Source organism: Meriones unguiculatus, chromosome X, assembly GCF_030254825.1.
Source record: "Meriones unguiculatus strain TT.TT164.6M chromosome X, Bangor_MerUng_6.1, whole genome shotgun sequence".
In the NCBI taxonomy this organism is placed as follows: Eukaryota; Metazoa; Chordata; class Mammalia; order Rodentia; family Muridae; genus Meriones; species Meriones unguiculatus.
The window spans coordinates 67,326,292-67,338,921 of NC_083369.1; the positions used below are offsets into that span (position 1 = coordinate 67,326,292).

At 37.8% G+C, this 12,630-nt stretch overlaps 1 protein-coding gene across 3 annotated transcripts in view; it reads right to left on the reverse strand.

Annotated features, from left to right (window-relative positions):
• Nucleotides 1–12,630, reverse strand: part of Dcx (doublecortin) — a 77,963-nt gene that overhangs the window by 16,986 nt on the left and 48,347 nt on the right. For 2 of the 3 annotated variants that reach the window (XM_060374276.1, XM_060374277.1), the window contains exons 4-5: nucleotides 8,395–8,497; nucleotides 5,640–5,777 (exon numbers count right to left, since the gene is read on the reverse strand). In XM_060374276.1, the coding sequence (XP_060230259.1) occupies nucleotides 5,640–5,777; nucleotides 8,395–8,497 (241 nt within the window). The remainder of the gene's footprint in view (nucleotides 1–5,639; nucleotides 5,778–8,394; nucleotides 8,498–12,630) is intronic. The other variant, XM_060374278.1, reaches the window with a different exon arrangement.

Genomic DNA, 12,630 nt, shown 5'->3' on the forward strand with positions numbered 1-12,630 from the left:
AAAACATCATAGAAATGAGATGACTGAGTTTTTCACAGCTCGGTAACCCCATTGTAATTTCAACATGTTTTCTAGCTCTTTGATAATGAGCACTTTTAATATAAATACAAGAAAAGGCATTATATCAAAATGGGATAATTAAATTTTTTTCATGAGATGTTCTGCTTTCTTATGCTGAAATATGTTTTTATCATAGGACCTATATTGTTAGAAAGATATTCTGAAGTAGGCTGTTAAAACACATGGGAGTAGCTCAGAGGTATATAGTGGTGTGGGGCAGAAGGAGAGAGAACACTTATGAAAAAAGATAGTCTAAGAATATTGTGGTTAGTTCCATGAATATGATTTAAACTTCTGTATCATGAATATTCCCTAAAGATATACCTCCTCTCCACAACTTATAATAATGTTTCCCTCCTTTTTAAAGCATACTCATTAATGGAAGAAACAGAAGCAAAGAAGGTTCATGTTTGTAGAGATTGCAGAGATTATTCATGTTCAAATGAGCTGAAAAAAAATGATCACTTGGGCATCCCTTGACTGATTTTATGTGTATATTCAATTATCTTTCATTTAGTCCTTGAGAAGCTTTCATCCCTCTCATTTATACCATTAGCCAATGGCTAACCCATGAGCCAGGCAAATATTAAATATTGGGGTTTGAGAAATGAATACATAACTTCCTAAGGAGAGGAAAGTAAGGATTAGGTAAAGTAAGTATGAAGATGAAGGCTTTAGAGCCCAAAAGACAGAATATGAAATAAGGAGACTTGGAAGTAAATATGGAGCAACACCTAAGTAATTTGAGAACTGAATCTGGACTAGGTAAATTTCCAGAGACTGAAAAGTAGATTCATGACTGCCAAAACCTGGATGAGGAAAGACGTGGAAGGAAGTAGAATGCTTTTGCTAATGGTTGGGAACTTTATTTTGGAGTCCCAGTTATTCTGACAATAAATTATTATTATGGCAAACTCTGTAGTTAACTAAAATCTAATGTGTGTTTTAAATAAGTTCATATCAATTAAGCTATGTTTAAGAAAATAAATTGATCATGGAGATAATTTAGAACCCCTGCACAAATGTAGCCCATGGAAGCTCAGTGTCCAAATGGGTTCCCTAGTAGTGCAAACAGGGACTGTCTCTGGTATGAACTCAGTGGCTGGCTCTTTGATCACCTCCTCCCCATGGGGGTACAGCCTTACCAGGCCACAGAGGAAGACAATACAGCCACTCCTGATGAGACCTGATAGACTAGGATCAGATGGAAAGGGAGGAGGACCTCCCCTATTCAGTGGACTTGCAGGAGGGGGATGGGAGGAGATGAGAGAGAGAGAGAGGATGGGATTGGGAGGAGATGAGAGAGAGAGGATGGGATTGGGAGGAGATGAAGGAGGCAGCTACTGGTGAGATACAAAGGGAATAAACTGTAATTAATAAAAATAAAAATAAAATATTATATAAAAAAGAAAATAAATTGAAACTAACTAAGCAAATAGGAAAGAAAAGGTGTTGTAAGCATTAGAATTTCACCAGAAGACAAGAAGGTATGAAAGAATACAGTATGTTTCCAAAGCACTAGTTCACATTGGCTCAAGGATAGGGGGGCAAGAAGAATGTTCAAATAAACACAGCTGAAGACTAAGGATATGACCCAGATTTTGGTGGGTCTCTTGTGTGACCTAGTAAGGAATTTAGGGTGGACTTTGGGTAGCGTGATAGGCCTGTGATCCCAGCACTTGACAATTTGAAGATTGCAAATTTAAGGAAAATGTGAGCAATTTAACAGTATCTTTGGGCTTTTCCAACAATTTAAGGGCTGGGGAAGCTATTCAGTAGTCCTGGGTTTATAAAATTGGGATTGGGATTGGAGGAGGGAGGGAACCACAGGGGGGATAAGTGAATAAAGTGTAATTAAGAAAGAATTAAAAAAAGAGTACCTATGACCTCTTGATAGAACCAAAAAAAAAGAAGAAAAAAGAAAGAAAAGAAAAGAAAAGAAAGAAGCTAAATTTCCTAAAAGTAAAAATAAAATAAAATAAATATCCATGTCAAAAAATAAAATTAAATTAAAGTTTAGGTTTGACTCCTGAAGAAAAGTCTCAGGAGCATTTTAAACTGAAATTTTAAGTTTAAGACTTACTCCAGTCTCTGAAATAAGACTAGGATGGGATGAGATGGATGCAGAGTAAAAGCAGACATAACTTAAAATATATAGCTATAACCAAGTAGTGTTTATAGCTCCAATTAAGGTAATGCGGAAGGAAAGAAAGGACCCTAGGGTATATAAATAATGTGTTAATTTATTCTGTAAGCCATCCCCCCAAATAAAGAATGCTACCAGTGTCTGATATACATTTTGATACACAGTGTTTAAGCACTAGATTTTGTTTTCTGATAAGTAAATGACACACTCTAAGCAAGACAATAGTCTGAGGTTCCACAACAAATCAGAACAATAATTTATTCTCTGTTGGAAGGAAATAAAGGAGTTAATAGTTGAAAGAGTTAAGGGACTGTCTACATTGCCCAAGGGCTTTCCCAGCAGAACCTGGCAAAAGCTTCCAGAATGAGAAGGAATCATAGAGACCTATGTAAGCTGACACAGCAAAGTCTCCCTGAAAATGGTCTAACTTGAGATATGAGACATTCCTGGATTAATTTTGGGCATTTTGTCCCATGTGGTTGCTATCTATTCTGTACATTCTACTTTCCCCATCTACAAAAGGTAGCTCCTTTAGTCCACGATGAAAATTGTCCTTATTTATTTGCATGCTTATCTGAAAGTGAACTCAGCAGCTGTGCCAAAAGATAGTATGTTGTTAGACACAAGTATTTGCATGTGTCAGTTTTCATAGACCAGCTACAGATCTGAGCATCGGAGCTATGCTTTAACTTCCAGATCATTTTCTCCTTATCCTCAGAAACTCTTTTCAACCAACTTCAGAAGTAGCACAAAAATATACCCTCCATATATGCATTTCTCTACGTTCTCTGGGTGTGATTAAAGAGTTGTCTAAGTAGTGAGTAATACAAGTTTTATGATATATTCTTAATTGAAGTTTATTTGAACAGAATGGCACAGAACAGGAAGGTTCTCTTGGCATGTGCCTTGCTTCTAACCAATGATGCCTGGATATTAAACTGACATTAATGCTCATTCACTTCCTCCTGGCCTGCTCACCCATTGTAATACCAATACACACTCAAAACTAGCTTGTTGGTTTTCATATGTTTATACTGAAACACTCACCAAAAGTAATCTCAGCCTACCCATGCCCTGCCCCCAAATCCAGTAATTCCAGCTCACCCACTATTAGTTGTTGTATAGTTATTTTTGAGACATTTTATCATATGTGATTTCACATGATCCTAATGGTTACTAATATCTCTTTAATCAACAATGATACATAGATTTGAAAAGATTTGCCTAAACTAAAGTATGTGACTCTACCCCTTCCTTTATGAATCATAGCTTCAGAATTTGATCACAGACTGTTTTCCACAATTTCCTCTTATCTGCAACTGTGTGGTCCTTGTATGATTTACTATCTTCTTGCATTTGTTATCACCTTACAGAGGGAGATCTCAACCCATAACTCGGTCAGTTCCACATTTGTACATAGTGAGATGATCTAGCCTTTCTTTTGTTTTGGGCTAAATATACCGATTCCTCTGTACTTGCATAGATTTTTTTTTTTCTGGAAGGCTATCCAAGAGTAGCCAAGGTGGCCAAGACTTACTTCAGAACAAAGCCAAAACACAGGCCTATGGTTATCACATATCCATTTCAAAGTGCCCTTGGGTGTTGTGCCTGGATTGCTTTGGTTAACTTTTTTTCTGCTAAACAGAAATGCCTTTGTTCTTCTTTCCAGATTCATCCATCAAGAAAGCAAGAACTGAGAGCCCAACAACAGTGCTTCAGGGATTTGCTCATTGATCTGTTTCTCAAGCCAAATTCAAACATAGATTGTGAGATACTGTAGATTACAAGCTGAAATGTGAATTTTAAGTCTATTTTCTATACCTTGAAATTTGTACAGTTGTGGACTCTTTAAATAAAATGGGGAAGAGTCTTCCTTGTTGGAAAACACATTTATTTACCCAACCTTGCAATATTTATGGGTGGAACCTAGAGCTTCACTTATGCCAGGCAAGTGTCTACAACTTTAATATAACCATAGTTAATCTTGCAATATTTTAATACAAATGAATTTTCCTTAAGAAGGAGAAATGGGGGGGAAGGGCGTTCTCATCTTTCTGTTGCTCTACCAAGTATTTCATTTCACCTTGGAGTGACATTAGGGGACTTAATAGAATCTGTTCACAGCAGACCACTAGCTGTGAACATCAACGCAGACTTACCTGTGGCATTGCATTCAATTCAGCACAAAGTAATGACCCAGAAAACATCCCAACATCTCTTGGCATTTCTGTACCCCTGGCCTGGAGATGAGGCCAGGGAAAAGGGCACTGAGAAGCAAGGACCATCCACAAGAACTTCTTGCATTCAATACACTGGGAATCCCATACCCTGTCTCATGTAAATAAAACAATACAAAGAATGCCTGCTAAGAGGTAAGGAGTTCTGGTTCTGGTCCTTGGATACTAAATAGTTGTGTGACATTAGGAAGACCTTCAGAATCTGAACTGTACCTCAGGCTCTCAACATTAAAAATACCAACCTAGATAATTATCCTTTTGTAATTTAATTCATAGTGCTATTATGATGAACAACAGAAATGATGAAAACATTTTTGCAACATCCTCAGCATTTAATTCATGTGAAGAATTGTTACCTTGAATCTAATCTCTCTCAGCTAAAGAAAGGTATTTTATGGTGCTTGGTAGAGTCACTAGTCACATTGAAATGTGGCTAATCAGGTTTAAGTATAAAATAAAGAGCAATTTCAAAGATAAGCATGACAACAATTTCTTATATTGATCATGTGTTGAAATTATTACCTTTGAATGGATTAGAAAATAAAATCTATCTATGTTAAGTTTGTTTTTAATTTTTAAATGTGACCTCTAAATATTTAAATTAAACAATATGTATGTGGTGATGTCATAAGAAACCAATTATTTTATTTTGTGCAATTAATGATACAACTTTCAAAATGCATATAATATAAATATACAAAACCTGCGGTATGGTTCATATTAGTTCTACTAAACAGAGTTAGTCTGTCAGGAAGGTCAAAACGCCCAAGGAAGGTTGTTTAGGTTTGACAAAGGACAGCCCACTGATTATAATTATTTCATAGAATCTTGCTGTTTTGTGTCCTTTGACAAAAGAGCTAAAGAGAGAGTTATATATTAAAAAGACACTGTGGTGGTACATGTGCCTATACTATTAGCACAGGAGATGCATATATAGGATGATTCCTGGCACATGCTGTACTTTCTAGCCAAATCAGCAAGCCCAAAATCCCAGCAAGCGACCTGTGTCAAAAAGCAAGGTGGACAGCTCCTGAGGAACAAATAAATTTGTCTCCAAACAAGATTTTCTGTTCCTTTAAAACAATAGAATTGGTGCTCATGGGGACACTGGTAACCATGAAATAAATCATTTGTCTAATGCAGAGGGCATCAGCCTCCATAAATGAAATCAACATGAGCAATAGGAGAACACTCACCGTCTTGGTCGTTACCTGAATCAGCAGGAGACTTGCTGCGACGCATTGGGCCTGGGCTCTTAGCAGATGCCTTTTGAGGTGTTGGGGAAGCTTTTGGGCCAGCTGTGGCAGATGGATTACCTTTCATAACCCTGCATTCTGGGGACGAAAGGACACGAGCAGCTTAGGAGAAGGAAGAAGTGAGATTCTCAGCATCTCAAAACAGGAATATCCCCCAGGCCAATGCACATAAGTGGCTTATGATTACAATATGTTTTTCATTTTTTGTATGTATGTACGTATGTATGTATGTATGTATGTATGTATGTGAACTATATGTGTTCCTGTTGCCAGTAGAGGTCAGAAGGTGGACCCGCTGGAACTGGATTTATGGAATCACTTTGTGGGTGCTGGAAACTAGACCTAAGTCTTCAGCAAGAGCAACAAATGCTTTTAACTGGTGATCCATTTCTCCATCTCATTTCTTTCTTTTTTTATCTTTCTTTATTTTTTTTTTACATTTTATTCATTTTGTATCCCCCCATAAGCCCCTCCGTCCTCCCTTCCTGGTCCCACCCTCCCTCTGCCTTCTTCACGCATGCCCCTCCCCAAGTCCACTGATAGGGGAGGTCCCTCTCTCCTTCCTTCTGATCTTAGTCTATTAGATCACATCAGAAGTGGCTGCATTGTCATCTTCTGTGGCCTGGTGAGGCTGCTCCCCCCCAGGGGGAGGTGATCAAGGAGCAGGCCAATCAGATCATGTCAGGGCAGTCCCTCTTCCCAATATTATGTAACCCACTTGGCACTGAACTGCCATGGGATACATCTGTGCAGGGGTTCTAGGTTATCTCCATGCCTGGTACTTGGTTGGAGTATGAGTCTCTGGGAAGACTCCTGTGTTCAAATTTTCTGGTTCTGTTGCTCTCCTTGTGGCTGCAGTTTCTTAATTTTGTTTTGTGAGATGAAAAGTAGAATCATATTTATCACAGCAGATGCTGAGACTCATAACCAAACTTTGGGCAGAGTGCAGGGAATCATATGAAAGAAGAGAGAGTAAGACCTGGAGAGAAGAGGAGCTCCACAAGGACCAAATATATCTGGGCAGAGGCTTGTCTGAGACTGATTCTCCAACCAGGGACCATGCATGGATATAACCTAGAACCCCTGCTCAGACGTAGCCCATGGCAGCTCAGTATCCAAGTGGGTATCCTAATAAGGGAACAGGGACTGTCTCTGACATGAACCCTGTGGCTAACTCTTTGACATCCCCACCCCCCATGGGAGGAGCAGCCTAGCTAGGTCACAGAGGAGGACATTGCAGCCAGTCCTGGTGAGACCAGATAAGCTAGGGTCAGATGGAAGGGGAGGAGGACCTCCCCTATAAGTGGACTTAGAGAGGGCAAGGAAGAGATAAGGGAGGGAGGGTGGGGTTGGGAGGGAATGAGGGAGGGGGCTACAGCTGGGACATAAAGTAAATAAACTGTAATTAATATAAAAATTCAAAAATTATATCAAAGGGGGCTGGAGAGATGGCTCAGAGGTTAAGAGCACTGGTTGCTCTTCCAGAGGTCCTGAGTTCAATTCCCGGCAACCACATGGTGGCTCACAACCATCTACAATGAGATTTGGTGCCCTCTTCTGGCTCACATGCATACATTCAGGCAGAATACTATATACATAATAAATAAATCTTAAAAAAAAAATTATATCAAAAAAAGAAAAGTAGAATCAATAAACAGGGTGGAGGACAAATTTCTGTTTAGAGACCGATTGGTTGACTCCTACTTAAACATACACTAAAAAGACAGATGGGCGGTAATTTGGTCAACTGAACTTTTTAGGAAACTGAATTGAGTGGACAGGTCATTTTTATTTGTTTCACTTTTTATTTTGGTTGATGAACTTTATTCATCACCATCAATTATATGCAGATGCATATATTATATATTATATATATCCATATATTTTATATATTATATATATCCATATATTATATGCAGATGCAGAGGGAATGGGAAATTGGATGGGGCCTGAGTTTGGTTAGCTATTTCATGATCATTTGTCTTTTCTAAAAGAAAAGCTGTAGAAATGGCCACTTTTTCAAAGAACTATGCCTTAATTGTTTGTGGGTTGTCTGTTAATGAGACTCTGGTTTTCTTACATTTTCCTCCTGAGAGGGAAATGTGTTTTTACTATGTCTTTCCATCTGTATTCCATTCTAATTCTGCTGTGTGGCCTAGCTCACTTATAACTTTATACACCTGCACCTTAAACTAATAGATGTTCAGGTCTTTCTTGAGGTAAGCAATCTTCTGGAATCCTGAATCACAGTGCATAGAGAATGGGGTAGCATGCAAGAATGTAAAAATGGGGGTTAGCACTAAGAATAGGATTGAAAAAAAACTTTCTAAAAAGAAACATATAAAGAGAATGACTAGAAAAAAACTGTATGTACAATATATATGTAGTTCATACTATGAAAGCTCTTTCTTGATGGTGCAGGTTAGCTCATATGATACAGTATATGTTTCCATTAATACGGTCATTATTGAGGTAAATGGAAAGTCTGATGTAGTATGAAGGATTTACTTTTGGGAGATCCAATTGACCTTTCACTTAGTGTGTCATGTAGACAGATACAAAGGAGAAATGCTAATAATATCAGCCTATCAGGTACCATTTTTTAATATTTTGAAGACCACATAAACTCATGAAAATGCTAAGGGATGGAAATGAGAAGAACAGAAGCAAAACAAAGCCTTGTGATCATACTTACCATTCTCATCCAAAGAAAAATCATCTTGAGCATAGCGGAACTTTTCAGGACCACAAGCAATGAATACATCATCATCACCAAAGAAATCATGTAGACAGGTGACCTATGGAGAAAGCAGAAATACTGGATTAGTACTTGATGTCCTCATAATGATAACTCCATGTCATGCTGACAAGGGACATAACTTTACATCTAAACCATCATTACTAACTCTCTGGCAACTCCTTTTCTCAAAATATCAACCACATTCATAGTCTGCACAATGATCCCTAGTGAGTGAACATGAAAGTCTCACTGCCTTTCCATGTTTTATGTATAGTCAACTTGTTTCCACATAATCAAGACTAAGGGTGAAATAATGCTCAAACAGAATGGTTCCCTCTGAAGGAAAGTCAGCAAGCTAATTGTAGTCTAGGCAAATTTTAGGTCTAGGACAAGGAAGTGAGAAAGATTGTCTTCAGCTTCTGGTGAATGAACATTGTAGCCGACCCAAACTTGAAACCTCCTCTCTTCATATTCATGTGTACTAAAGGTAGACTATTTTTATAGTTTTTTAGATGTACAAAGACTGTTCTCTTAGTTAAAACAAAATACTTAGTAATGTGCCAGAGTTTCATTCCACACTGAAAACCTAACAAAGAAAATCTATCTTGACCAGTTTAAACCTCATCAACGGCAATGGGTACCATAAAACCATGTTCCCAGGACCCTTCTTGCTTTTGAATGTGATACTCATAGCTACTTTTAATTTTTTTTTACAGTGGAGGCAGTCTCCCAGTTCCCTTCTGAACAAAGAAATGAAGGTTCCTGGGCAAGTATCTTGATCCCTGTGGCTCTTCACTTCTCAACTTCCCTAATTATATCTGATAATCAATCCAGCACACCAGGCAAACCCCAGGAGAAACCAGGGAGTCAAACTATCCTTGGCTTGCAAGTGTTCAAAGCCTCTAATTGTTTTAAGAATCTCATTCAAGCTGCTAGCAATGGTTTTCCAAAGGCACAGGCTTCACAAACTAACAACAGCTTGCTATATGTAGAAAGCAGTATGTTACATTTAGGAAAAAAAATATTTATATAAATAACATCATTCTCCACCCAAGATCTATTCAACCTCTTTTTCCCCAGCCAAGATGATTGCAAGCCTTACACAAAAAGAGAAATATTTAAAGATTACCTCTTACTGTCTAAGCCCCCAATCATCTCCAACATGCTACAGGAAGTATAGGAGAGTTGAAAGACAGCCAAGGTCATTCCTATTAAGCTTCTTCCTAGTTCTGAGCCTCATCCTCATCAAATATACCCATGTCCTTTAGCAGCTGGTTTGTCTACCTTCATTGATTTACTACGGAATTATGTAATGACAACCAGAGCTACTATTGACTGAATGCTTACTCTGAGACGGGACGTAGTACTTCCAAATACGTCATCTCATTTCAGACTCAGAAAACAGTGTTGTAATCACTATTTTAGAGATGAGAAGCCTGAGACTCAGAAGTAAGAAGTAAATTACCCAGGTAAAAAGTGATAAATCTCAGTGAACAGAACTATCCAATGTGCCTTTTACCATCTAGTAATATGGACACTTACATAGATGGTAAAAATTGAGAGATGGAAGAATATGACTCACAGAATATGACATCCCAGAGCTCACAGTCTGATAGTAAGGCAGACATTGAAACAGAACACCTTTCATCTTAGTTTCAAGTACAAGAGAACCTATAGGAGTCATGGAAACTATTGATTAACAATGATATCCAAGCGACCCAGTCTCCAGCTGACAAAGTTAGTTCAAAAAGCATTTTTCATGTAGTCTTGGAATCAGTTCCAATAAAAGAGTTCAGTTAGATGCTTAAAGACCTACGCTAGATACCCTGAGAATGTCTTGGATACTGAATCAATACAATCCAAAGCTTTGAACTTTTATACACCGAATGGGTCTGCATTGTTTTCTTGATTAATGCTGCCTTCATTTTGGTCCATGAGGGAAGAATACCTGATTCTTGAACATCCTTATTTATCTTTTAGGAATTAGCATTTCCTTTTAAGACCTGATTGTTCTTTCATGGACACTTACCCAGCCCATCCCACTGGACTGCACACCCGGCTCATCCCTCCCTCTGTATTTGCTTGTGGATCCTAATTGAGAATTTATGGCCTAATAAAAATTTAGCCTAGGTCGTTTCTGTTTAGACTGCATCCAAAGAGAGAAAAGAGAAACATTCAAAGAATTTTAATGAATATAAAAGAAAAATAGAAAGAAAACATCAGTTGTAGATGAGAACAGACTTTAACATTCAAAGACTTTGAAAAGTTACTAAAGTTACTTCAGAAAAAGAAAGGGAAAATGTCTACAGATCGAGACATTGTTTTTCACAGAGCTATCTTAGTTGTTGAAAAATGAAATATTTAATGGATGATTTTTTTTTCCTCCCAGTCACATGCCATGAGATCTTATTCTAGGATAACAAAGCAGTACAGATTTCTAGGGTACTTGCTCTTATCCATTCTCTGCCAAGCCCATCTCTCCCCCTCCTCTCAGGCTTAGCAAAAAGCTTTTGGCTATCCTTCCCTTTGGGGATCTTATAAGAAATGCAGTGTTCCCTATGCTTTTGACAAACTCACAATGGTGTTTTGGCTTCAAACATATTCATGTTGCAATCCAGCTGTTCAGCATCAGGTTTCTGGTGTGATCCTGCTCCCAATTTTGAAATATAGACAAACACATCTTGTATAGTGGATTCCCAGTTTTTCTAAATACTTTCAGCATTGAGGCACAGCAGCCCCCATATTTGTATATGATGAGAAAAAAAAACATTTTCTATCTTAAAAATTAAGAATCTCAATACATAAGGATTTAAAGCTTCCCGAGGGTACACAGTTGGCTCATGAAAGAGTTGGGAATAGCACTCACCATCCCTGCTTCATTTCAAAACAAAATAATTCAATTGCTTGAGAGAACACAACTCCATAAAACTGCAGACAGGGGACTCTAGTCTCATTCAATGTCCAATACACATTAGACTGTCATGCTGAAAAAATGAAGTTTTGTTGTTGACCATATTTTTAAGCCATGGGCAAGAAAAACCTTATCCATTAGAATAACGCAAAGTATGTAGTGGGAAGGAAAGACAAGGATAAGGAAGAATTTTAAGAAGAGAAAGGAGGAAAGAATAAAATAAAAGAAAATGATAATAATAATGGCGTATAAGAAGCAAATCTCAATCCCACCCTCCCTCTGTCATCTCCTCCCTGCCCTCTTCTAAGTCCTCTGATAAGGGAGGTCCTCTTCCCCTTCCATCTGACCCTAGCTCATCAGGTCTCGTGAGGACTGGCTGCAATGTCCGCCTCTGTGATCTAACAAGGCTGCTCCTCCCTCGGGGGGGTTGTGTGTGTCAAAGAGCCAGCCGTTGAGTTCATGTAAGAAACAGTCCCTGTTCCTCTTACTATAAAACCCACTTGGATACTGAGCTGCTATGGGGTACATCTGAGCAGGGGTTCCAGGTTATATCCATGCATGATCCTTGGTTGGAGAAAAAAAAAAACCTTGTACCCCAATATATTTGGTCCTTGTGGAGTTCCTGTGAGGGAGGGGGCTACAGCTGGGATACAAAGTAAATAAACTGTAACTAATATAAAAAATAAAAATTTAATCAAAAAAAGAATCTTTTGGAGATCCCAAGGTCATAGGTATACAAAATAATTATAGAAATAAGAAAATTACATGTTAAAAATTATATATTTATTTAAACAGAACCACTTTGTGTACATATATTAATTTACCATTATTTAAAAATAAAAGATGACTTGCATTAAAAGAAGAAACAAATCTCAAATGAAATAATTGATCCGGATTTTTAAATTTTTATGGTGACACAAAGTCCACCTTGGCTCACACTTCAAATGCATAATTTTCTAATTAGCTTTCTGAGGCAATCTTTTTAAGAATAAAGTGTCAACAAATTTAGTAGCAGAATACTCATTGTGATATCACTCCATCCTCAAAGCATAAAGGTCTTGCTGACATCAGCTCAAGTATGAGTCATACTTGAGTATTTAAGGCAGAGGAGAGATCACATAAGCATGACATCTATTTTTATAATCAGCTATCATCACAAAAATCTAACAAAATTAACTCACTTTAACATTGAACTATTACCTCAAAGCTCTTGCTTTACAAAAAAAAAAATGTGTAGGGAGAAGGATGCCCCAGCATGGTTGTACATTAGCATAAATAAT